Below are 25,557 nucleotides of genomic sequence, written 5' to 3' on the forward strand. Positions count from 1 at the left end.
CCAAGATCAAGAGTCATATGCTCTACCGACTGAGCCAGCCTTATGTTATGTTCATAGAAGATAATGGTCTGTCATTCTCCTTTCTTATAATGTCTTTCTTTTTTTAAAAGCAATCTCTACATCCAATAGGGGGCTTGAACTCACAACGCCAAGATCAAGAATCACATGCTCTGCTGACTGAGCCAGACTTTTCTTATAGTGTCTTCATCTTGTTTTGATTTTAGGATAACACTAGCTTTACAGAACAAGTTAGGAAGTGTTCCCTCTGTTTCTATTGTAGATTGTAGAGAATTGGTATCATCTCTTCCTTGAATGTCTGATAGAATTCATCAGTGAAACCAACTAAATGCAGTGTTCTCTGTCTTGGAAGGTTATTAAATTTTGATTCAATTTCTTTAGTAGATAACAGACGTATTCAGATGATCTATTTCTTCTTGTGTGAGTTTTGGAAGTTTGTGTCTTCCAAGGAATTGGTCCATTGTACCTAAGTTATCAAACTGCCTTTACAGACCTGTTCACAATATTCCTTTATTGTCCTTTTAACATCCAGAGGATCAGTAATGATGATGCCCCTTTTATTTCTGATATTAGTCATTTGTATCTTCTCTCTCTCTCTCTTTTGGTTAGCCCAGCTAGAGGTTTATCAATTTTATTAATATTTTCAAAGAACTAGCATTTAGTTTTGTTGATTTTTCTCTACTGAATTCTGCTTTTTACTTTTTTTTTTAAGATTTTATTTATTTATTTGACAGAGGGAGAGAGATCACAAGTAGGCAGAGAGGTAGGCAGAGAGAGAAGGGAGGAAGCAGGCTCCCCACTAAGCAGAGAGCCCAATATGGGGCTCGATCCCAGGACCCTGAGATCATGACCTGGACCAAAGGCAGAGGCTTAACCCACTGAGCCACCCAGGCACCCCTCCTTTTTACTTCTTTGATGGCCTCCTATGTACTATCTCTCTTCATACTTTTGTCCTCTCCAATCCACCTACCCTTCTGTAGTCAAAATCATCTTCTTATAGGTCAAAACTGACTATGTTTTTCACCTACTTCAAACACTTCAGTGGCATCTTTTGCCTTCAAAATGAAGCCAGAACTTCTTACTGTTATATCAAAAGCCCTGCATGATTTGGTCTGCCCATTCTTCTAGACTTATCATGCCTCACCCTCAGACCTCCTGGGGATTTGACAGCACAGCAAAGACAGTTAAGTCTTTACACAAATATTTACTGAAATTATAGGTAAGGAAGAGATACTTAAATAGGCTAATAGAATGTACTGGGAACTCTTAAAATAACTGATTCAGATTTTAAAAGCCCATAAAGGAGAAACTAAAGAAAGGGTTGGTAACCAAAAATTAATATAAGAAGATTTTTGAAAGTAGTGTTTAAAGACCTAGAGATCACAATGAAAGTTTGAAAAAAAAATACAGAAAAGAAGGCACATCCAAATATATCTTTTCACTGTAAATGTATATGAGGACAAGACGAAAAATGTGAACTCAAAAGGAAAAAAGTACCCACAATCCCACTATCCTAATAAAACTACTACTACATTCTGCCGTAGTTATGATACATTCAGATATGATTATAGTGACAGGCTTAAGGCTATATCTCCATGGTTCTCAACCTGGCATGTGGGAATCACCTGAGGGAACTTTTAAACACTAAGGCACCTAAGTCTGATTCCTGACCTGCTAAATCAGAATCTGTGGGTGGTGAGGACCTGGGCTGAGAGCCAACGTATGTAGACAGACTGCTCTGTGTTGGCAGGGCTCTCCCCTCAAACCCAAGTTTATTCTTGGTATCAACCAACTGGGAGGGTGCAGAGTTCCTCAGACAGCAGACAGTATCTTTTAGAGTAGTGATTCTCAACTTGGAACCACTTTGAACTCACCTGAAGAGCTTAAAAAATCCCAATGCCCAGGCCGAACCTGAACCCGATGACTTTAGAATCCATGTCGGGTGGGACGCAGGCATGGGTCATGTTTTAAGCTCCCCGGGTGATTCCAATATTCAGTCCGGTTGAGGAGCTACTGTGCTGAGAGCCCCAGGAGAGCTGCAAAGTAGGGATGTGGCTCTTTGGGTCTTGATCACATAGGTACCAAGATGTGTAGGAGGAAGTCTTTGAACAATGGGGCTTGTGAACAGGCTAGAAGATGTGAAGCCAAGAGCCCCATCGAATCCTGCCAGGCCGCGCTCTCCTGCTGTGAACTAAGGAGGTGCTGGCTTGAGCTATCTACAGAAGAAGCAGGACACTGTAGTTTGCAAACCAGACTACCTTTCTGGCTTTCTGGTGCTCTTGGGGCTTGTTTCTCTATTGTCCTCTTTTTGTCTTCAGTGAAATATTTTTAGCTTTGCTTAGAGGAACCAAGAAGAAAGACTTTTGTTGTTTTCTCCCCCACTTTTTTTTTTTTTTTAAGATTTTATGTATTTATTTGAGAGAGAGGCAGTGAGAGAGAGCATGAGCGAGGAGAAGGTCAGAGGGAGAAGCAGACTCCCCGTGGAGCTGGGAGCCCGATGTGGGACTTGATCCCGGGACTCTGGGATCATGACCTGAGCCGAAGGCAGTCGTCCAACCAACTGAGCCACCCAGGCACCCCTCCCCCACTCTTTTCTAAAGCATTAAAGAGAACCCATGCTCTCTACAGTCAACCTGATGGTGGGGGCAGTTCTTGACGTGACAGACCCTCCAGGAGACGGAGATGTGCAGGGTTAAAGATGAGGTCACGTGACAGTCCTCATCCCTGCACTTCCCAAGCCTCCAAAATCTTCCAATACTGAGACTTAGGGTCTGGGTTCTGTTATTACAGATGGCACTATTCTGTCTTCTATCCTCCTCCTCTGTCCTTAATTGACTTACCACACATTTATTGACTATTCACTGCACACCAGGAACACAAGACAAAGGCACTGGGAGCACACCTGGGAGCGGGACACTCCTGCCTCCTGTCCTTACGAAGCTTACTTAGGATCAAACTTTCGGTGTGAATTTGGAAAAAAGAGAAAGTTCTATGGAAGAGTAGTATGAGGAGAAAGTCTGAAGCCAGGTGGAAAGGGGTCTGAATGCTGGCTTGATCACATACAGTTCTGTAAACAGGTAAATTATTTCTATGGTGACTTTCTCATTTGTTAAAATGCATTTAAATACCACCTACTTCTGGGGCGCCTGGGTGGCTCGGTCAGTTTAAGTGTCTGCCTTCGGCTCAGGTCACGATCTCAGGGTCCTCGGGATCAGAGTCCCGCATCGAGTTCCTTGCTCAGTGGGGAGTCTGCTTCTCCCTCTCCCTCCGCCCCTTCCGCCTGCTCTCATGCTCTCTTTTGCTCTCTCTCAAATAAATAAAATCTTTAAAAAAAAAAAAATACCACCTACTTCATAGAATTGTCCACCAATTCATTCATTCGGCAAATGTTTCCTGAGAGTTACCAGGTGCTGGGCACTGTTTTAGGTGCTGAGACATAGTAGTGAAAAAAACAGACAAACCCCTTCCACCTGCCCTCCCTCTAGACAAACAAGTAGGTAAAACATAGATTTCCAACAGTGAAAAACACTCTGGAGAAAAATGGCACAGTAGGGGGAACGGGGAATGCCAACGGAGATAAGGGTTACAGCTTTAAGTGGGATAAGCAGGGGACATTTGAGCTAAGGTCTGAAAAGGTGAGGCAGTCTCTGCAGATGTCTTGGGAAGAGCATCCCAGACAAAGATCGGAGCAAATGCCAAGAGTTGGAGGCAGAAATGTGCCTGGAGTATTGGAGGCACAGTCAGGACCCCAGTATAGTATAATAAACAGGGAGAGTGGTGAGATAACAAGGGTCTAGACCGTGGAAGGACCTTGGCTGAGAGTGGTAAAAACTCTGGCTCTTATTCTAAGAGACATGGGGAGCCATGGGGGACTTCTGAGCACAGGAGAACTGAGTCTATCTTGCACTTAACAGGATGGATCACTTTGGCTTCAGGTGTGGAACTGGACCACCAGGACGCAAGCGTGAAAGCAGGCAGGAGTGCTATCATGTAGGAGCTGGTGGTTGTCTGGACAGAGTGATGGTGGGAGAGGGAGTGAGAAGTGGCTGGGTCTCCAGATATTTAAGGTAAAGCTGACAGGTTTTACTGATGGTTAGTGTCAAAGACATGATGCTAAGGTTTTTGACCCGAGCAACTGGAAGGATGAAGTTACCATGCACTGGGTTAGGGAAGATTCTGGAGCATGGGGTGTGAATCTAGAGTTTGGTTCTAGACCTGTGAAGTGTGAGATGCTTATACACCCACGTAGAGGAAGCAGCTGGGTAAATGATTCTGAAGCAGGGTAAGGAGGGCCAGGCTTGTACTATACGTTCGGGAGTCATCAGCTTCGGATGACAGGGGATCTAAAGCCACGGGACTGGTAAGGTCTCTTAAGCAGCTGTGGTGAGGACCGGTAACACAGAAAGTGCCAAGTACAGCATCAGGCATATATTACGTGTTCAATAAACACTCTCCCGGTGTAGCTATAGGGAACTTGGCGGGCATTGCAGGAAACAGTAAACTAGGCCTCGGGGTATATTTTAGACTGTCCCAGGTTTATAGGCCTTTCACAGATGACCTGCGTTTTCACAAGCCTTTGGAGGTTAAAAATGATTGGTTTTGGCTTTCGTATCTTTGTGTCTTCACAGAGAATTCCTTACGAAAGCAGACTGAGCACTGAAGTCCCCTGCTCTCGCCCACATGGTGACTACAGCACACCACATGCTGGCAGCAGCCAGGACCCTTCCAGAGTGCAGAGCACCTACCACACTGAGCTGAAACAGACGAACCCCCCCTTAGCTAAGTCAGCTCCCTGAAGGCTGGCATGAGCTCAGGAAACACACCTACCTGGGCACCAGGGGCGGGCTCCTTTGAGGCTCCAGTGGCTCTTCTCTCCACCAGAATAATGGGCACATTCCTGGCTGCTGGTGTCACATCCCTCATAAGTGAGATTTCCTTCGGGTTCTGTGCTGAGTGCTCTGCCTCCGATTACCGGTGGGCCTAACGCTCTCTCTTCCTTTGAGGTCTCACTCAAATGTCACCTTCCAATGAGGTCTATCCTGACTACCGCATTCAAACTCATAACCTCTCCTCCAGCGTTCCCACGTTCTGCTCTATTTTCTGCCGTGCCACTTCTTACCTTCCAAGATACTGAAAACTTTACTCCTCGGGTTACACTTTTTGTTTAATGACTATCTTGCTCACTGGGATATTCTCATAGAACAGAACATTGCTTGACACACTCAGGTTGCTCAAGACATTGGCTGAATAAAGGAGGAACTGCTCACCTCACTGTTGGGGCAGAAGCCGGTAGCCCTGAGCCTTTCCTCAGGAACCCCAACTTTGAACAGCAGACTTTCAGAGAACCCAGAGCCTCCCCAGGAACCAGACTGCCTCCCTTCCCCCTACAGGTATCACTCCATCAAGCTGTAGCTGAGTACACTGAGAACCTGAGCGTCCCCCACGCCCACTCCAGGGGAACACGAGATTAATTCTTGGGCAATCTTGGGGCAGCCTCACATCCTGGCTGTTCTTGTTCGGTCCCTCAATGATGTCCTTGTTGGTTTCCTCATGCGTAAGTCACTGTTCTCTGCTTCTCCCTGCCTGCACTATGCTAACTTTCCACTGTGATCTGGGAAGTCTTGTCCCTTTACATCCTCAGCTTCTTCAGTGAATGCACCTTCCATCTGCTGCTCTCACAGAAGCCTGGGACTCCCCCAAAATGCCGTTTCCTCTTCAGCCTTGTGGGATGGAGGCTGCTCTTTTCTTTTCTTTTCTTTTTTTAAAGATTTTATCTGGGACGCCTGGGTGGCTCAGTTGGTTAAACGGCTGCCTTCGGCTCAGGTCATGATCCCAGCGTGCTGGGATCGAGTCCCACATCGGGCTCCTTGCTCGGCGGGGAGCCTGCTTCTCCCTCTCCCTCTGCCTCTGCCTGCCACTCTGTCTGCCTGTGCTCGCTCGCTCTCTAACAAATAAATAAATTAAAAAAAATTTTAAAGATTTTATCTATTTATTTGACAGAGAAACAGCAAGAGCAGGAACGCGAGCAGGGGGAGTGGGAGAGGGAACGCGGGCTTCCTGGCAAGTGGGGAGTCCGAGGCAGGGCTCCACCCCAGGACCCCCGTATCATGCCCCGAGCCAAAGGCAGACACTTAACAACTGAGCCACCCAGGCACCCAAGGCTGCTCATTCTTGTCTTCCCCATCCAGCTAATGACCTCTTGTATCCTCTCTGCACTCCATCTATGCTCTCAAGCCACCACTTATGTCATTCCTATCAGATAAAATAAAAAACAAAAACCCGTTCATTGTTGATGCTATCCAGAAACACTACCTCCTACCGCTCCCCCGCACTGTTCTCATTTACTCCCTTCCCATTCACCAAGTCTTTAGCTCACAACACACCCTTTCCAATCACACTTATAAGGTCATCTGTTTGGCTTAGAATTTCTAGTTTTATGCCAGTTACAAAGAGCATAGTTGGTCCTCAAGAAATACTTCCGGGGCACCTGGGCAGCTCACTCAGTCAGTTGAGTGTCGAACTCTTAGTCATGATCTTGGGGTCATGAGATCAAGCCCTGGGTCAGGCTCCATTGTCAGTAGGAAGTCTGCTTGGGGTTCCCTCTACGCCTCTCTCTGCACCTCTCCCTGCTCACGCACACACACTCTTCTCTCTCAAATAAATAAATAAATTTTTTTTTTGTTTTAAAGAAGTATTTGCTAAGTGAAGCGAAAAAATGAAATCTGGGACAGAGAGCAGGAGGTAAGCTGAGGTTCAAGTCTCATGTTGGGGTTCTATCCTTCCCAGTTCAGCAGACACTGATAAGCTGAATCGTATCCTTGGATGATTAGTATTATCCCCACTTTATAACTCACTCAAGATTATAATTAGTAAGATGTGGAGTTGGGCTTTAAAAATCCCATGTCTGACACACAAAGTTTTAACCGCCAAAAACCACTGCCCTCCTGAATATCACAGCTTGCAGTTAAAAGGTTTCATACAGCTCACTGCATATAAGTATTCTGAATAATTTCTGTAGTGTTGACACACGATTTTGTCCTCTAACACAAGCAGTAGGGAATTCCCAAAAGAAATAGAAAACTATTTTTCTCCACAGAGATATAATTAAGAGAATATAGTGAACCGCACCCCCCCCAAATCCAAAACATCTACTCCCAGATTTGTGGAGAATCATCAGATATAGAAACATTTTAATTAAGAGTATTTCTGTATAATAGGATTTCAAGAATGGAATGCACCTGAGGTGGGGAGACAATTTCCATGCAGCTCTATCCGTGCAGAACTCTCAATTAAGGCAACTAGGATTTGTGGCCAAATCCAACCCACTATCTTGTTTTTCTTAAGGCCCATGAGTTAAGAATTACTTGTAACAGCTGAGGGAAAAAAAAAAAGTTAGACTATTTCATGATACATAAAAATCATATTAAAATTTCAGTGTCCATAAATGAAATTTCATTGGAACACAGACCTACTCATTTGTCTACATGCTGCCCCTGGCTGCTTTTATGTTACAGCAGCAGAGCTGAGTAGTTGCAACAGAAACAATAAAGCCAACATTGGTTAAAATGGTGACCATCTGGCCCTTACAGAGAAAGCTGGCCAACCCATTACAGATCATTTCTTCTGACTTATCTTTCCGTTCAATCACACGGTCTTCAGCTCTATCTACTGCTAAATCCTACTGATTTTTTAATTTTACTAAATGTGTTTTTCAATTCTAGAAGTTTCGTTTTCCAATCTAATATTTTATTTTTTTATAATCCCATATTCCATGTATGTAATACATAATTTAATCTTGTCTTTGTTTCTTTAAATACAGTATATATGCAATTGCTTTATCAATTGTGTCTGGTAATTCCAATTTCACAAGTCTTTGTGGGTCCCCCTCTGTTGTCTGGGGTTTTTCATGGTTCTCACTAATGGAGCCTTATTTCCTCGTGCGCTTATTTGTTTTTACTGTTCATTTCCTTGAAAGGTTATTTGCAAGGAGCTCACGTCTTCCTCCAGAGCAGACTTACATTTGCCTCTGCCAAGACCTTGGCGGCACTGCCATTCTAGACTACCTTAAACACCCATATGCTTAAAGTTCATGGCTTAAGATTCCATAGATCACTTGGCTGCAAATACCAAGGGTCGCTTTTTATTAACTTATGGCCCTGATCCACTCAGAGTTCTGGCAACCTTTTCTGGTGGAGAAGTGCAGGTTTCCTTCTAGTTCATCCTACGCGGAGTCCTTTGGGATTCCAGTTTAATGTGGAAAGGATGAAGAGACGGAAAATAGGGAAGAGATGGTGGTGGACCTGGAGGGCTAGAATGAGAAGGTCTAACATTTAAACTGATTAAAGGGGAGTAGAGAGAGAGTGGGCAGAGGCAATATTTAAACAGATAATGCCTGAAAATTTTCCAGAACACATGCATTCCTATACTCAAGAAGTATAGTGACAGATTGTAGATACACTTGCCGTGAGCAAAGTATAACATACAGACTCTTCAAATCACTATGTTGTATACCTGAAGCTAATGTGACATCGTGTGTCAAGTATAATTCAATTTTAAAAATCAATTCTGTAAAAAAATATTGTTTACTTTAAAAAATTAAATATTTAAAAATCTAAACAAATCCAATCAAGACAAATAAAAAGAAATTCTTACATTTATAAATGTATTCATATTTTATACAACCCCTTCTTCTATTCTTCCTAAAAACCTTGGGAGGCAGGTGTTATCATCTGTGTTTTTCATAAGGAAAAACTGGTATTCAGAGAACTCAGACAAATTATCTACAGTCATGTAATGCTAAGCAGCAGGGGCAGAATTTAAATCTAGCCCTTCTGATTCAAGTCCGGGTTCCCTCCTGTACTTCAGAAGTAGAACGCAATACAGCAGGAGGCTACTTCAGAAGAAGAGATCCGGCCACTGCTAAGGGATCACCCCCAGAGCTCAGAATCCTGAACTTGGAAACTTTTCCCTTTAAGCAGATAAAAATCATTCCCACATGGCTATGCTTCCTTCTGAAGATAAGCATTGGACTGGAGAAGTCTTTGCAATCAGAGGCAGAAACGTTGTAGCTTGTACCTTAACTTGTGAGTTATTCCCTAGGCTAAAGACCAAGTTGACTCAAATGGTTCATGGGCCTGCCCTGGTGGGCAACAGAGAGCCGCACAATAGCCCACCATGTACTAGCCAGCTCAGCAGCGACAGGACGGTCCTCCTAATTCCCCTCCTCATGCTGCTGGAGACAGTTTAAATACTGTAGTTAACACGTCCTAGGAAACATGCCTTTTGTTCATCAATGTGATCTGACTTGGTAAATCACTACATCTCTTCCATTCTGGTGGCATTTCACTTATTTACAGCTTATGCTTGATTTCTTTTTCGCCCAGAGCACTAAATTAAGAACTTTTCTAAGGGGGTAGCCTGTGGCTTTCTAGCATGACTGGGCCCCATTCCCCAGATGTTAACATGTGGCTGACATCTCTCTGCTCGCCTGGTGTGAAGAGCAGACCATCCTTCCCTTGGGGCTGCCTCCGTGATGTGTAAAAGCTGGGAGAATTACGATGCCTGAACTCACAGTATGAGGCACAAGAACCACAAAGCCAGACAACCAGGAAACAGGCCTAGAGGCTGGACAATTCAGTGGGAGAGCCGGAGAGCCCCAGATTCGACGTCTCGTGTGTAGGTGTAGTCATCACCATCACAAGCAGCTTTGGTCAAGGGCTCATGCAAGGGAGGAAAGGAAGGAGACACAATTCCCATCTTCCACATCCGTCCGGGATGGAACAAGGGCCATGGGTGCACAAAGACGATGGATAACTGAAAGGAGCCACAGGTGGTTTTGCAACCATTTACTGCAAACCAGCCAGGCTCGAGGAGCCATGCAGGGCACGGACACACAGAATGGCTGCAGCCCCATCTCGAGGCATCTCAGCCTAAAGGGGAAGTGCATGGTCATCCACCTATCCTTCATGCATCCATCCATGCAGCCACGGTCCGGGTTTATCGAGCACCTCACAAACACGCCAGTCCTGGATAGGTGCTAGGGAGACCAAGAAGGCCAGAACAGAGGATTAGATACTCTGTAGTTGAAAATCCATACGAATTAATAATTTCCATTAAATCCTTACCACAACCCTGGGAGGTAGGCATATCGGTGTCCTCATCTTACAGATGGAACTGAGGCTCAAACTGGCTCAGGAGTTTGCCCCAAATGACAGAAAGGAAATGGCAATCCGGGATTCCAACCAAGCAAGCCTGGCACCAAGCCCGTGCTCTTAATAAATTGACAATTATCACACAGTTAATTATAGTACGATGAGATCACCGGTGACAGAGGAAGCATCGCGGAAGAGATCATGAATTTTGTGTAGGGAAGAGACGGTCTTTGAGTTTTCCGAGGTGGGCAGCAAGGAAAGGGCAGCACAGGCACAGATAACAAGCACAAGCCGAGGTGGAGGGGAATGGAGGGTTTGCCTGCGGCAGAGGGGTAGGAGCTACTGTGGGGGAGGGGGTCTGATCACAGAAGGCTTTGCATGCCAGGCTGCAGGACATTTTTGCCTGGTCACTGCTTCCTGCTGCAACTCAACCATACTCAACCATCCTCTGCTCTGTAGCAGAAGCCTTCCCGGGGGCCTCCTTGTCCCCCGAACCTGGCAGGAGCTGTCCGTGCCAGCCAAGTCTCAGGTCTTATGTTTGCACCCACAATCCCATCCTCTCTGGGCCCCCGCAAGTGGTACACGCTCCAAGAGTCTGCTGGCAGACTGAGGCCAGAGGCCCCAGGGGGTCCCCCAACAGACACGGGGCAGAGCACGTGACCCTTTGAAGTTGGATCCCAGCTCCCACAGACACCTCTACCACAGAGTTAAGGTGCTTTTTGCATTCTACTCACAGCTTGGAGTCCAGCTTCAGGAGGAAACCCAACCGATCATACTCTGAAAAAGAAAAGCAGAAAATGTCACTGGAGTCAAGCCACTGCTGACACGAGCAGGTTGCATTTCCCAGACACAGACCATGGGACAGACAACTGCTCAAGGAACAGAGCCAAACACATAAGTCACGACTAAATTTACATCAGAGAACTGCTGAACACCTGTTTTATGAAGGACCAGGTTCAATGCCAGGTGTTTCCCAGACCCTCTAGGCCAAGAATCCTATGCTGGCATGTAACTGCCTTCCTGTTTAAATGTGGTACTTGACTGAAATTTACTTAAACCACAAAACCGGACCCCCGGAGAAGTAACAGGGCCAGAAGCAATCTCTGCTTCCTCTAAGCTCGAATCATAATTTTTGCTGAAGCAGTCGTGTTCACTACATCTTCACTCCATAGCCAAGGGGTCTTCAAATCCATGGTAATGAACCCAGCCTCTTCACGACAGCCACAAAGACCTGACAGATTTAGTTACATAAATATTAGGGAACTGAAAATGAAATCTGAAAATAAGTTGTAAGATATCCAAGACAACTGATAAATCCTGGACAGTTTAAGTTCTTTACATCTTCCCTCATTGTAAAATGAAGTTGAAGTAGTTTTACAAAGTTGTAGGAAGTACAAGATTTTTAAAAAGAAGACATCTGGGATCGAAGGGAAAAATAAGCATAAGAAAAATAACAAAATACAACCAGGATAAGAATACCAAAACCAGATGACCTATAAAGTCCTTTGTGCTCGCTGGAGGAAGGTTACAGATTTACCCCACCCCAAGATTTCTTCAGCATTAGCAAAAGCTAAGTGCAAAGCACTGATAAAATGGTTTATAGTGTTCATAAAATAAACCAGGAGAATCACAGCTATTCATGCTACGAAGACTTGAGAAGTGCCGTAAGGTGATTTCTTGTACCTTTGTTCAATGATTGCAAAATGTGTGTGTATGTGAGTGTGTGTGTAGAGTGGCTACATCAAAATAAGGCAGCCTATGAATGAGCTTTCAGTTGGCCTGGCTTCACCTGAGGATAAAAGAGAATACCGAGACCAAACGAATAAATGGAAAAGACCATTCGGCAAGGCTTTTGAGGAACTCCGTCTTTAACAAGCAAAGATGGGCCAAGAGAAGGAAGTTACACATACTGACAAGTACCTCGAAGGAGCCATTCTGCAAGCCCAAGTAAGGCCCGGATTTGAACTCTTTCTTAAGCAGCAGAGCTGCCGTGACAGAGTAATTCCTCTTCTTAAAACTGAAGATACCAACTAGGACACGCAGCCCGACGAAGCTGGCCTCCCAGGAGAGTACGCTCGGGCAGTCAAAGCCTTTCCTCAAAATAATTCTGCTTTTGCTCTAACTCAGATAAATGGATGGGAGACTGCTTAATGTATCAGGAATCTATAAGTCAGCAAGGAAAAAAAAAAGGCTTCAATTTTAAAAATAAACTGAAAACAAAATTTGCAAAAAGGGTTAGTTTTAAAGGTTGATACTCTTTCAGCAAGACTATTTGTCATTCCATTAAAAAATATATATATATCATTAACTTGCCCACACCTATTGCTTTTCCCCATGTGGTCATAACCTTGGGGCAACCAGCCTGCTACGGCTCCTCGGGCCCAAACTAAGACATCCCTGGACATACAATGAATCCATGCTTTGGCTGGTTCCTTCCAGACACCAGAGAATGTTTTCCCCTTATTACAAACTCAGATATCAGGGCCAAGTAAGAACATAACACAAACGAGGGAAGGAGGAGGAATGTGATATTCTCCCATAGTAACTCATACTACTGATTTTAGCTGCACTGAAAACAAATCCATCCTGTTGAAATGTCTTTTTCTCACTATGCATTTTTGTACAGTAGCCATAATGTCTACAGATTATTTTCCAGTGGTGTCTTAAGTTTGGTTTCCCACATACACATGCTAACTGCATATTAAATAGATAAGAAAACTTTGTGTTTCTAAAGAAATTCCCTTTGTGGCTCTCCTGGACTGTTGTCTTCTCTCTTGCTCTGAGTACCAGAGATATTTCATTTTACTCTGTAATTTAAGGAAAGGTAACTGTGTGAGCCCAACAATGATAAATGGCAACTGACATTGCCTTCGGGTTACAGAGCCAAGAGGGAGTGGAGCCCATCTGGAGACTCCATGCTTTGCTGAAGGAGGGGGGTCTCCGCCAGCGCCAGTTAACAAAAGGCAGCCAGTGATGCAGGCCCAGCATTGCCATGTTCTGATTTTTTTTTAAAAAGCCAAGAATCTGGTTCTTTAAAGGTAAGCCTTCTCAATGTGTAACTATTAACAGTACATTCAAGGAAAATTTAAAGATTAGTAGGCGGATTACCCAAAATATGTCCCCAGGCAGGACTCAGCCAGTGGGCTCTCTGTCTATAAACTCTGTCCTAGGCCGGCAGCCCATGAGGACTGGAAACATTTCTCTTTTGTGGCTGCACCCAGTCAATGGTCCCTAAGTATCTGCTGACTGTTATTACCAGAACTATTTGGTCACGACGGTCATGTATCCAAATCAATAATCTAATAGCAGGCTAAAAAGAGTGTTTCAGGGGCACCTGGGTGGCTCAGTCTGTGAGGCATCCGACCCTGGACTTTGGCTCGGGTTGCGATCTCAGGATCGTGAGATCCAGCTCTGAGTCAGGCTCTGCACTGGGCCTGGAGGCTGCTTAGGATTCTCAGTCTCCCTCTATGCCACCCCACCCTCGCCCCATTGCTCGCTCATTCGCTCGGTCTCTCTTAAAAAAAAAAAAAAAAAAGAGTATTTCAGTCAAGCCTGTGGGATGATACATTTCAGACACTAAAGTGAGGTTCTAGACTGAGCTGTAAAAAATATCTGAGAGCTTGCTACATAATTTGAAAGGCCCTCCCTCCACCAAATATAAAAGTAACCGGCTATGAGCAATTAAGGAGGGACAATTTGAACTGCTTCCCTGGAGAGAGCTGTGCTAGGGACTCCATCTCACTGAAGCGGCAGGATGGGTAGTACTCGTCTCTCCCTCACGCCTGGTGAGGGAGGCTTCACTTTGACCCTTCAAGAGTGGGGAACATGGTGGACTTCGGGTGCCCGACTTCCACCTGACCGGTGTAAAGGACACAAGGTGGGCTGGATGCAAAGGAGAGGTGCGCAGAACTGGCCAGTGCTCTCAGGATTTGTTGCAGAAAAGGATGTGTGAATGAGCTGGTGTGGGTTTGTTTGGCGTCCCTTCCAAAACACCTGTCCGGAGGGTGGTCAGGGCTGCCGCAGAGAGCAGTGGGGCAGACACCAAGTCCAGGAGCTGCAGAAGGAGTGACGAGGCTCTGGTGGGCACATTGCCCCCCTCAGAGGAACTGCACAGCAGAGGTCCCTCGTTGGAGGGGGGGGTCTCTAAAATGCATATCAGAGCACCCCCACAAACATTAGCTTTAAACACTCAGTGGCTGAGAGAGTGTTAATAGGATCTTGTGTCTTTTCTGCTCCCATTCTCTCTCTCCCTTCCCCAGCGATTCCAAAGAGGTCAGAAACGGCAGCCAGCATCCGGGGAGGAGTGGGAGGAGAAGGCCAAGCAGGGCACATCGCCTTCCCAGGGTCAGGCACCTGCCGGTACGAAGCCCTGAGGGCAGGGAGGGGAAGTCACTGTAGCTTTGAATGAATTGAAAGCTATGGCTCTTACATAAGGCTGGATACTCTAATTTTGGAATTGGTGACTCAATGTGACCATGGGATTTTTATCACCTCAGAGGTATCAAAAAAATTCTCTGGACCTCCCACACTGAAAACATTTTAAGGGGACACAGGGAGACAAAATAAAGTCAGCTTTGATTATTCCCTGATGTGTCTTGAATGTTCAATATACTGGTTGTACTAATTCAGGCAAAAAGGGCAATTTAATGGTTCACACAACCGAACTGTGGAAAGGGCCAGGGTGCAGAGGGCTTCAGGGACCATGGAAAGTTGACTGGAACACCATTGGGCCTCCCTCAGCCATTACTCTTCCTGACCGGCTTCCTTCCTGTCAGAAAACATGCTGCCAGCAACTTTCAGACACACACCTTCAGCTTTGCCTCTGAAAACGGACAGAGACTTGGTCTTTCTGCTCCTAATGGCGAAACTCCCAGGGAAGGTCCGGGAGTGGCCTGGTGTGCATCCGTTCCTCGTGCCTGCTCTCATCAGTGACAGGAGACAAGGGTTGTAAAAGAATCATGATTCCCACAGGACACATTGTGGTTAGGAGCATTTTCCAGAAGAAGGAATGTGCTGTCCCGGACAAATGCAGGCTCTCAGGAACAGCAGGAAGTCTTTGGAAAACCAAGAGCTAGCTTAACCTCTCGGGGAACAACATGTATGGCCACAGACTACGTCAAATGGGCCACTGTTACAACGGGCAGTGGACTTTTTTCCTCTCATCCTCATGCTGCTGTGGGATTTTTTTTCTTCCTGCACCAATCTCCTTTTAAAATCTTTCTTGGGGCGCCTGGGTGCCTCAGTGGGTTAAGCCTCTGCCTTCGGCTCAGGTCATGATCCCAGGGTCCTGGGATCGAGCCCCACATCGGGCTCTCTGCTCAGCAGGGAGCCTACTTCCTCCTCTCTCTCTCTCTGCCTGCCTCTCTGCCTACTTGTGATCTCTGTCTGTCAAGTAAATAAATAAAATCTTTAAAAAATAACAATAATAAAAAATAAAATCTTTCTCATGTTGCCCCCGGCTCACCTCCCTCCACCTCCCGGTAGACCTGAAGCCTGGCTCTGCTGTGTGAGACCTCACTTTGCCAGCTTCCTGGAGCCATGAGGGGGAGTACTCATGATGTGCTGTGGTGCAGTTTTCATCACCCTTCCTGGGTTTGGGGTTCACAGAGCTTCTTGGATCTATATTAATCAAATGTGAAAATTTTCTAGCCATTATTTCTTCAAAATTTTTTCTGCTCTCCCCTCTCTTCAGGGGAGTTCCAATGATACAAGTATTCGGCTGCTTGATGTTCCACCACTCGCTGAAGTTCTCTGTTTATTTTTTTTTTTCCCAGTAATTTTGCACTCTGTATTTATTCTAGATAATTCCTATTAAAGTATCTCCTAGTTCACCACTCTTATCTTCTGCAGTATCTGACTATTTATTGGTTTGGTACAGTTTTCATCACAAACGCTATTTTTTACCTCTAAATTTCTTTTTTTATATCTTAAATGTCTTTCCTTAACATTGTCATGTTTTCTTCTATCTTCTTGAAGATACAGTATATGTTTCAAATGTCTCTGCCTACTAATTCTATCACTTGTTATCACTAGGCCTATTTCTATTGACTGTTTTTTCTCCTTATTATGGATTATTTTTTTCATGCTTTTCTGAATTACCTGGTCATTATATATAAAACATTTTTTAAGTTTTTAACTTAATTTTTTTAGGATTTTTAAAAGGCAATCTCTACCTAATGTGGGGCTCAAACTCACAACCCCAAGATCAAGAATCACATGCTCCACAGACTGAGCCGGCCAGGCACCCGTAAGTTTTTAATTTTAACTCCAGTATAGTTAACATACAGTGTTGTATTAGTTTCAGGTGAGCAGGTGAGCCTGGTCATTCTTGATGGGATGCCAGCCATGTGAACTTTACTTTGTTGGGTGCAGGATATTTGTGAATTCCTCATTTATTTTTGAGGTGCAGTTAAATTACTTAGAAAGTTTGATCCTTTCAAGGTTTGCTTTTAAGCTTTGTAGGGTTAAGATGAGAGGCAAAGTGGATTTTAGTCTCAGTCTTCGGTCTGAGATTTCCTCTCCTGAGGTCCAGACTTATATATCCAGCTGTCTGCTAGACATATCCGCTTCCTACAGACACCTGAAATTCAGGCTGCCCCACACAGAGTTCTCTTTCACCATTCTCACACGTGCAGAACCTGGTTCTTCTCCTGTAGTCCCTGCCTTAATGAATGGTACCACTATTTACCCAGCTGCCGAGCTTGAAACCTGAAAGAATTCCTTGATTCCTATTTCCTTCTATTTAATTACCGTGTCCTTTTTTTTTTTTTTTTTAAGTTTTTCTTTAAGGATGCCTCACTCTGATAAGTGTCTGCCTTTAGCTCAGGTCATGATCCCAGGGTCCTGGGAACGAACCCCACGTTGGGCTCCTGCTCAGCAGGGAATCTGCTTCTCCCTCTGCCTCTCCACAGCCTGGCTTGTACTCTCTCTCACCTCACTCGCACTCTCCCAAATAAATAAATAAAATTTTTAAAATAATGAAGTTTTAATTTAAATTCCAGTTAGTTAACATACAGTCTGATGTAATATTAATTTCAGGTCTACAATATAGCAATTCAACACTTCCATACAATACCCAGTGCTCATCACAAGTGCACTCCTTAATCCCCATCACCTATTTCCCCCACCTCCCACCCACCTCACGTCTGATAAAAAGTTTGTTCTCTATAGTTAAGAGTCTGTTTCTTGGTTTGCATCTCTTTTTTCCCCTTGGCTCATTTGTTTCGCTTCTTAAATTCCACACATAAATGAAATCATTTGGTATTTGTTCTTCTCTGACTTGTTTCACTTTCCACAACACTCTCTAACTCTATCCACATCCTTACAAATGGCAAGCTTTCATCCTTTTTACGGCTGAGTAATATTCCATTGTATATATACCACATTTTCTTTATCCATTCATCTGTTGATGGACACTTGGGCTATTTCCATAATTTGGCTGTTGTGGATAATGCTGCTATAAACCTTGCAGTGCATGAATTACCATTTTTTTTTTTAAATTTCGTCTTCTAAATGGATCTCAAATCCACTTACTTTTGTCCATTTTTACTATCCTTGACTAAGAAGCCAGGTTCACCTCTCATTTGGATTACCTGCCTCCTGTCTTGTCCCTCTCTAACAGATTCTTCTTGATGTGACCAGAGCTATCTTTCTACATGACAAATATGGTTATGTCATATGTCAGACACTTAACTGACTGAGCCACTCTGCTTAAGGGGCACCTGGGTGGCTCAATCAGTTAAGTGTCTGCCTTCAGCTCAGGTCATGGTCCCAGAGTCCTGGGATCGAGGCCCATGTCAGGCTCCCTGCTCAGTGGGGGGCCTGCTTTTCTCTCTCCCTCTGCAGCTCCCCCTCCTTGTGCTGTCAAATAAATAATTTCTTCTAAAAAAATAAAAATAGGGTTGCCTGGCTGGCTCAGTTGGTTAAGCAACTGCCTTCGGCTCAGGTCATGATCCTGGAGTCCCAGGATCAAGTCCCACATCGGGATCCCTGCTCGGCGGGGAGTCTGCTTCTCCCGCTGACCTCTCTCCTCTCATGCTCTTTCTCTCTCTAAAATAAATAAATAAAATCTTAAAAAAAATTTAAAAAAAATTTTAAAAATAAATAAAAATTAAAAAATAAAAAATAAATAAAATAACTCTGCTTAAAACTTCTGAATGCCTTCTATTGTTCGAAGAATGAATCCCAGTCTCTTGGTTCATAAGGCCCTTCAGGATCTAACCTATAGAGACCATTCCAACCTAACTTTTGGAGTCCCTGCATCACCCCCACTCTGCCCCTGCCAAATGCTACGCTCTGGCCAGGTTGAGCTACTTTATTTTCCTCCAAAGTATCTTTACCGTCTCTAGGCCTTTATACATGCTTTTCCCTTCACTTAAAACCTTATTCCCAACCCCTTCCCACATTGGTTATTCCCTACACATTGCTTCTAAGTGACCCACAGTCACCTCAAACTCAAAATGCTGCAAATCAGACTTAACTGCACCCTGTCCCCCAGTCCTTTTTTTGTTTTGTTTTGTTTTGTTTGTTTAACATTCAGTCCTCCAAGAAAGACATGTTTGGTGTATCCTCTCTCATTTCTAAATACAGATCCTTCTCCCTGCACCGTGGTCACTGCTTTTGCTGGATTGGCACTGTTGCTTAGGCATGTGGCAAGCTCTTCCTCTGTCTGTACCTGTCCTCCTGGCCTCACCTTCTGCCACTCCCCTTTGGGCGGCCTTTCTGCCTGAGAGCTACGGCAGACAAGGTTTCCTCTATCTGCAGTGCCTTCACTCACCCTGCTGACTTGGCAAACACACTCATCCTTCGAGATACAGTTGTCAAAGCAAAATCTAACAGGTACTTTAGTAGTGCCACAAGGACTTTCGTGGCTCGGCCTTTACCCACCCTTCCATCCCCATCTTGCACTATCCTCCCCAATGTGCTCTCTGCTCAGGCCACTCCAGCCTTCATTCAGTTCCTTGAATAATAATAATAATAATAATAATAATAAAAACCATGAGCTGTCTCAACATAAGACTTTTTCTTAGAAGCAGTGTTTTTCTGTCTGAAATGTGTCCTTGCCTCTTTACTTAGCTTATTTCCCACTTCTCCTTTAGACCCTAGTTCAAATGTACTCTCAGAAGAGCATTCGCTGACCCTCATGCCTAGGTTGTGACCCCTCTCTCAGGCCCCTCTAACACACTGTTAGAACGCTAACAATCATTTGTCCTCATGGCACTTCTGTCTTCCCTTGGAAACAAGCCCCTTGAATTTCTTTGAAGGAACTGCCCTTCTCTTCTGCAGGCGAGTGGTGAGACTGTAAACAGGATTTGCCTGCCCAGAGTGGAGGCACTTGACAAAAGCTAGGTTAGTTAGTTGGTCTCTTTCTCTCTTAAGCTGAGTGGTAGCAGAGAGTAAAACAGGGTGCTGAAGAAATGGACCGTTCGTTGTAATCTAGATTCCTGGCACTGCCCTTCATGTCCTTTCCGAGGACCAGCTGCTTGACCTTTAATTGGGTTCTATGGGTACATGTGACCTTCCAGCAAATTCCTTTTTCTTTTAAGGTAGCCAGATTCCGTTTCTGTTGCTTGCCGTTAAACAATCCTAACTCGATGTATCTTGTATAGGGTCTGGCATAGAGGCTGGTATTCCATCAACGTGCTAAACAGATGGAAGAATGAATGGAGTGACCAGATGACCAAGAGAGCCTAATGAGTAGCCCTAAGACCTGGATTCTTTGTCTCCCTCCACCCCCTGCTGCAGGGGGCAACAGGAACACTGCACCCACGATGCCGCCAGCAGCTGCAGCTCCCTGTCGCCAGCCCCACCCCCTTTCACAGCGCTCCCAGGGCACCCAGACAATTACGTCACAGTCACCTGCCCATACAGAGCCTGCCCTGGCTCTTCTTAAGCACTCTTCTCCCATTTCGGTTTCTGGCTTTTACTTTGGGGTTTCCTTCTGAGGATCCAAGTTTGCCCAGGCAATTCCCTTCTGTCATTTGTAAAAGCCTAAAACTTAACTTTCTCCACAAAGACTTCCTGAGGCTCCCGAGTGGCTACCCCATTTCCAGCGCAGCCAGGGATCTGACCTGACCAAACCTGCGCTCTCAGAGTCAGAAAGCTGGGAACTGGTGGACTGATCTGTGCCCTGTTCCTCATGGAGTTCCCGGACTAGCAGGAAAGCTTACGTCTGATCTTTAGGAAATGTAAACTGGAACAGAAAGCAATCAGGGAGGCAGAGACATAATGCTCTGGGACACAGGAGCAAAGTTCCTTACTGTCAGGTTCGGGCAAGGCTGCAGAACCCAGAGCATCTTACTCTATACAAATGTGTTTTTTGAAGTTGCATGTGAATGCCGCTTAGACAAGAGAAATGCTAGTTGAGTGTACCGACTCTTCAGAATCAACCTGCCGCTGGGGAAGCTGGCAGTAAAGCCTGGGTCCCACCAGCAGCCCATGGATGTCAAATCTGTCGTAAGTACACAAGACTCTGGGACTCGCAAGTCAGCGGGCACAACGTAGGCCAATGTGCGTAGACAGCGCCCCCGGGGCCTAAAGGTGCTCTCTCCTCAGGTGTCAAAGCAGCAAGCCCACAGCCGTGCAGTGAAGGAGAGGTGTTTAGTCTGGTGGTTTGGGCTTCCTGCCTCAGCCAAGCTGCAAAGCTCAGCATTATAAAAATCCCTGACCAAGGAGCACATATGTGTCCGCTGTCTGGCTCCAGGTGGGAAGTGGCATGGATAATGCAAATCTCTGCTTTTCTCCTCCCGCACCTGCACCACGTCAGTCACATGAACAAGCGCAACAGTCTTTGAAATTAACCATTAACTCTTCCACTGCCGTTCCAAACAACCACGTTGGTGTTCTGAGCTCATGCAAACTCCTAGGAGGCTCAGACACTGGACATAAACAAAAGGGGGTTATGCACTAACATATGCATGCACCTAGCGATGAACCCTCTCTCTCTTTAAGGCAAAATTAACGAAATTACAAGGAGAAATATATAAGTCTTCTGTCATCACAATGGGAAACATGAGAACCACTGAAAAACCAGGCTCACAGAATCCATGAGAATTCAGAAGACCTGAACAGAACAATCACTAAATTTGAACTGATATACAGAGTACCTCACACGCAACGAGTAGAGAATGCACTTTCTTTTCAAGCATATATGGAACATTTATGAAAACTGACCACCTCGGAAGCATAAACCCTGATATAAAAAATTATGAACACTGAAATAAGCTCGAGCTTTTCACTTAAAAATTTGAAAATGCCTATTTGGGTCTTACAGCAATTCAACATTTAATATACTCCATAATACTTTGTATTTAATTTTGTTCATAATTCCGTAAAGAAAATCATAAATGTGGGATGCTTGGGTGGCTCAGTTGTTAAGCGTCTGCCTTCAGCTTAGGTCGTGATCCCAGGGTTCTGGGATCAAGCCCTGCATTGGGCTCCCTGCTCTGCAGGAAGCCTGCTTCTCCCTCTCCTCCCTGCTTGTGTTCCTTCTCTCACTGCATCTAACTCTCTCTCTCTCTCTCTGTCAAAAAAAATAAAATCTTAAAAAAAAATTATAAATGCTCTCACAGTACCCAATTAGATAACCCTAAGTGCCCCCTGTTTATTTTAGCATGGTGTACAAATACAATCATTCTCAACCTCTGCTCTCATGTGTAAACAGCTGAGAACACCACACTACACAGCGAGATCCTATTCTAGAATGAAGCGAGACCTCCCTCGAAGGTCCCCAAGCAAGGTATCCTACTCTAGCCTCATCCTTAGGCCACGGACACCCAGAATGGAATTTCTGGAACACAAGTGCACATTGTGAGCCAATTGTGCTACTGGTGTTTTTGGCCTCCAGTGACCCACTTCCCTTTTTCAGTCTAAAGAGACACCACAAATTCCCACCAGCTGTCCCTATAATCCGCACAAAGCAGATGTTTAGTAACTAATGGCTATTGAGGACATCGGAACATTTCCCACGAAGAGGAGGAGTTTGAGGAACACTACCGGGGTATATAGAGTTTAGTTCATGGGCTAAAGATATGGCTGTCATTCCATGGGAAAATGACAGTACTTCGTATCAGGATACACACAGGCCAGCCAGGCAGGACAGGACACTAGGAAGAAAACTCCAACCACAGTATGGAAGCAGCTCTGTAGCCAGATCTTCTCTGACGGGGTCATCTTTGGCTCCAGCCTCTGAGCTATGATGAATGGCTAAGTGCAAAGGGCTGAATGGTAAATGGAATGAGGACCTATCCCAAAGGAAAGAGGTCTCTCGTTTCCATAGGAATGGCACTGCACAGTCGCCAATAAAAGTCATAAGCTATATTAAACATAAGTAATACAGGTCATGGCTTGGGTGAAAGGGAAAGTTGGCAACAGTTGCAAATGGACTGTCAGACACGGCAGACGAAGGGAGAAAGTGAGGGAAACAACTGTTTATTGAGCACCTACTGTGTACTCACACTGCTCTCAATACATTTACCTACACTCTCTATTTAATCTTTTCGGCCCCACGGGGCAGACACCGTCTCCATTCTGTGTGTGAGGGGCCAGAGGCTTAGAGAGCAGAGAGAACATGTTCTAGATCCCCAACCAGTAAGCAGACCAGCTGAACCAACCCAGGTCTGACTCTGAAGCTTTTCTTTAAATTATGCCACACTGACTCTCAGAGGCAATAAGAACAGCAGACCCACATAGGAAGAGAGCAATTATCTATTACCTCCACGCCTCTGCCCCAGGGTGATGGACAAAGGCCCCAGCCATGCCCCACATGAGTCATGGGAGTCAGCAATAGCCCAGAGGGGCTGGCCAACACGCAAACAGCTCCCACATCATCTCAAGTCAGGGAAATAAATCATAACGGAGGATCAATTCATCAAAGACAAACTAAAATAGGAAAAGCAGTATTATAAGATAAACACAGAAAAATTCACTGACCTAGACTAAATTAAATGACCCAGTAAAATAACTCAGAAGTTCACAAACTGAAATCCAATCTTAAATGGGTACACGCTGGTGCGGGGGAGGGGAGAGGCCTCACAAGAGGCTCCTGATAAGTCGTGGTCCCCTGAGACTATGAACCCTCCGTCCCAGCACAGCATAGCTCTTCTCCAGCACGAGACACCTGGGGCCAGCAGAAAGTGGAACCTCACTGGGAGGTAGGAGTCCCAGCCCAGCCGGTGCCAGCCAATGGGTCATGCACCTGGTTCCCTCTCTCCTGGGAAAACAGCCATGCCCTGAGCAGGGCACACAGGGAATTCTATTCTATTCTATCAAGTGTGTCCAGACCACACCAGGGTATCTTGAGTGAAGCTGCAGGAGAATTTTGGCGAACGACATGTCAAAAGAGCAGTGGGGACAAGACATAGCAAAAACAGCTCACTCTGCAGTTGGTATCCTAAACTTCATGGAGCTTATCACCTCGTAGGCAGATAAGGACAAATAATCACCAAGCAATTGTTACATAAAATAAGACAGAGTCCCTCTCTCCAAAAAAAATAATTTTTTTTTTCCCAGCAGTAGGATTAACACATGCTATTTATTAACTATATAATAAGTTTTTTTGGATTTTTAAAGAATGAAGTTAAGAATCATTTGAAATTCCCATGATCTAAAGTTAATTGCTGTAAACATTTTGGTGAATATCTTCTCAGAAATCTCTCTTTCCAGAAATACACATATGAATGTGCATATATAATTTTATTTATACGTGGCCTCAATATATATGCTCTTTGTTCCTGTTTTGCTCACTCAAGAATATCCTCAACATCCTTTTGTGTCGATAAAAATAAAATTACATCATCATTTTTAATGGCTATGTAGTATTCCACCATATGGATGTACCATTTTTTTTTTAACATAATCCTTAAGTACACACTGCATGATGGACATCACCATTTCTATTTTTCTTTCTTTCTTTCTTTCTTTCTTTCTTTCTTTCTTTTTTAAAGATTTTATTTATTTATTTGACAGACAGAGATCACAAGTAGGCAGAGAGGCAGGCGGGGGCGGGGGGAGGCAGGCTCCTTGCTGAGCAGAGAGCCCAATGTGGGGCTCGATCCCAGGACCCTGGGATCATGACCTGAGCCAAAGGCAGAGGCTTTAACCCACTGAGCCACCCAGGCACCCCCCATTTCTATTTTTCTACTCCTCAACAAATATTTACTGAGCACCTATTATGTGCCAGCTACTGTTCTCTAAGTACCAGGGACACAGTGATGAACGAGACAGGCAAGGTCCTTGGCCAAATTCTACTGGGGGAGACTGACAGTACGCAAGTAAAGAGCAGATACTTTGAAGGAAGGATGAGTGCAAAGAAGAAATAAAGACATACCTTCCTAGAGAAGGACTGGGTGTCAAGAGAGCAGATTACTTTAGGTGCAGTGGTCCAAGAAGGCCTTCCTGCAGAGAGGACATCTGAACACAGACCTGGGACGGTCACAGGAAGTGGGAGTGAAGCATTCCAGGATGAGGAGATACTGAGCACAGAGGCCCTGACGCAGAAAGGGACCTGGCCTATTCACAGACTTGTAGGAATGCCAACGTGGCTTGAGGGCAGTGAGGGACAAATGGACAAAACACAAGTGTGAGATAATTCCAGAGAAATAGGAGTGGGAGCCGGCAAGTCGGACTCTGTAGATCTTGGAGTTGGGGGTTTATTTTAAGTGCACCATGAAGTCAAAGGAGAGCTTTCAGTGGGAACAAGATATGATCTGACTTACATTTGAAAACATCATTCTGGCTACAGTGTGGAGAATGGATGACCAGGAGGTAACAAATGAGCAGAGAGACCAGTCGCTGCTTCCTTAACCAGGGGAGAAAAGATGGTACCTTGGACAGAGCTGCTAGAGAAAGGCTGGACAAGGACACATCAGAAGACAGAAAAGGTGAGAAAGGGAAAGAGGAAGGGCAACAATCAAAGTGGCTGCCAGACCTGTGGGTTGAACACTTGGGGGGATGGGGACAAAAAAATTGGGAGAAGAAACACTCTAAATGCACACCTTCCATTAGATTTATATGTAAGTATTTCAGTTTGGAGAGGGGCTGCTGCTAAATTTTTTTAATTTTTAATTTTTAATTATTCATTGCTAGTATATAAACATATAATTAATTTTTTATGTTTTGATCTTACATCGCATCATCTCGCTAAACTCACTTATTCGTTCTAGGAAGGGGTTTTTTTGGTAGATTCCTTGAGATTTTCTATGTAGCCAATCATGTCACCTATGAGGAGGGTCGGTTTTATTCCTTCCTCTCCAATCTGTGCTCTCATTGTTCCTTTTTCTTGCCTTCCTGCACCAGCTAGGACTTGCAGGAGTGGTTCTGGATCTCAGAGGGAAAGCAGGTTTTCACCATGAGGCCTGCTGTTTGCTGTACGTTGTTTGGAGATGCCTTG

At 44.8% G+C, this 25,557-nt stretch overlaps 1 protein-coding gene across 5 annotated transcripts in view; it reads right to left on the minus strand.

The window, feature by feature from the left end:
• The window catches only part of ST3GAL3 (ST3 beta-galactoside alpha-2,3-sialyltransferase 3), a 186,059-nt gene that overhangs the window by 86,041 nt on the left and 74,461 nt on the right, over nt 1-25,557 (minus strand). For all 5 annotated transcript variants that reach the window (XM_080801259.1, XM_080801260.1, XM_080801258.1 and 2 more), the window contains one exon: nt 10,904-10,946. In XM_080801259.1, coding sequence (XP_080657385.1) covers nt 10,904-10,946 — 43 coding nt within the window. The remainder of the gene's footprint in view (nt 1-10,903; nt 10,947-25,557) is intronic.

The sequence above is a fragment of the Martes martes genome (assembly GCF_963455335.1).
Source record: "Martes martes genome assembly, chromosome: 4".
NCBI classification, from domain to species: Eukaryota; Metazoa; Chordata; class Mammalia; order Carnivora; family Mustelidae; genus Martes; species Martes martes.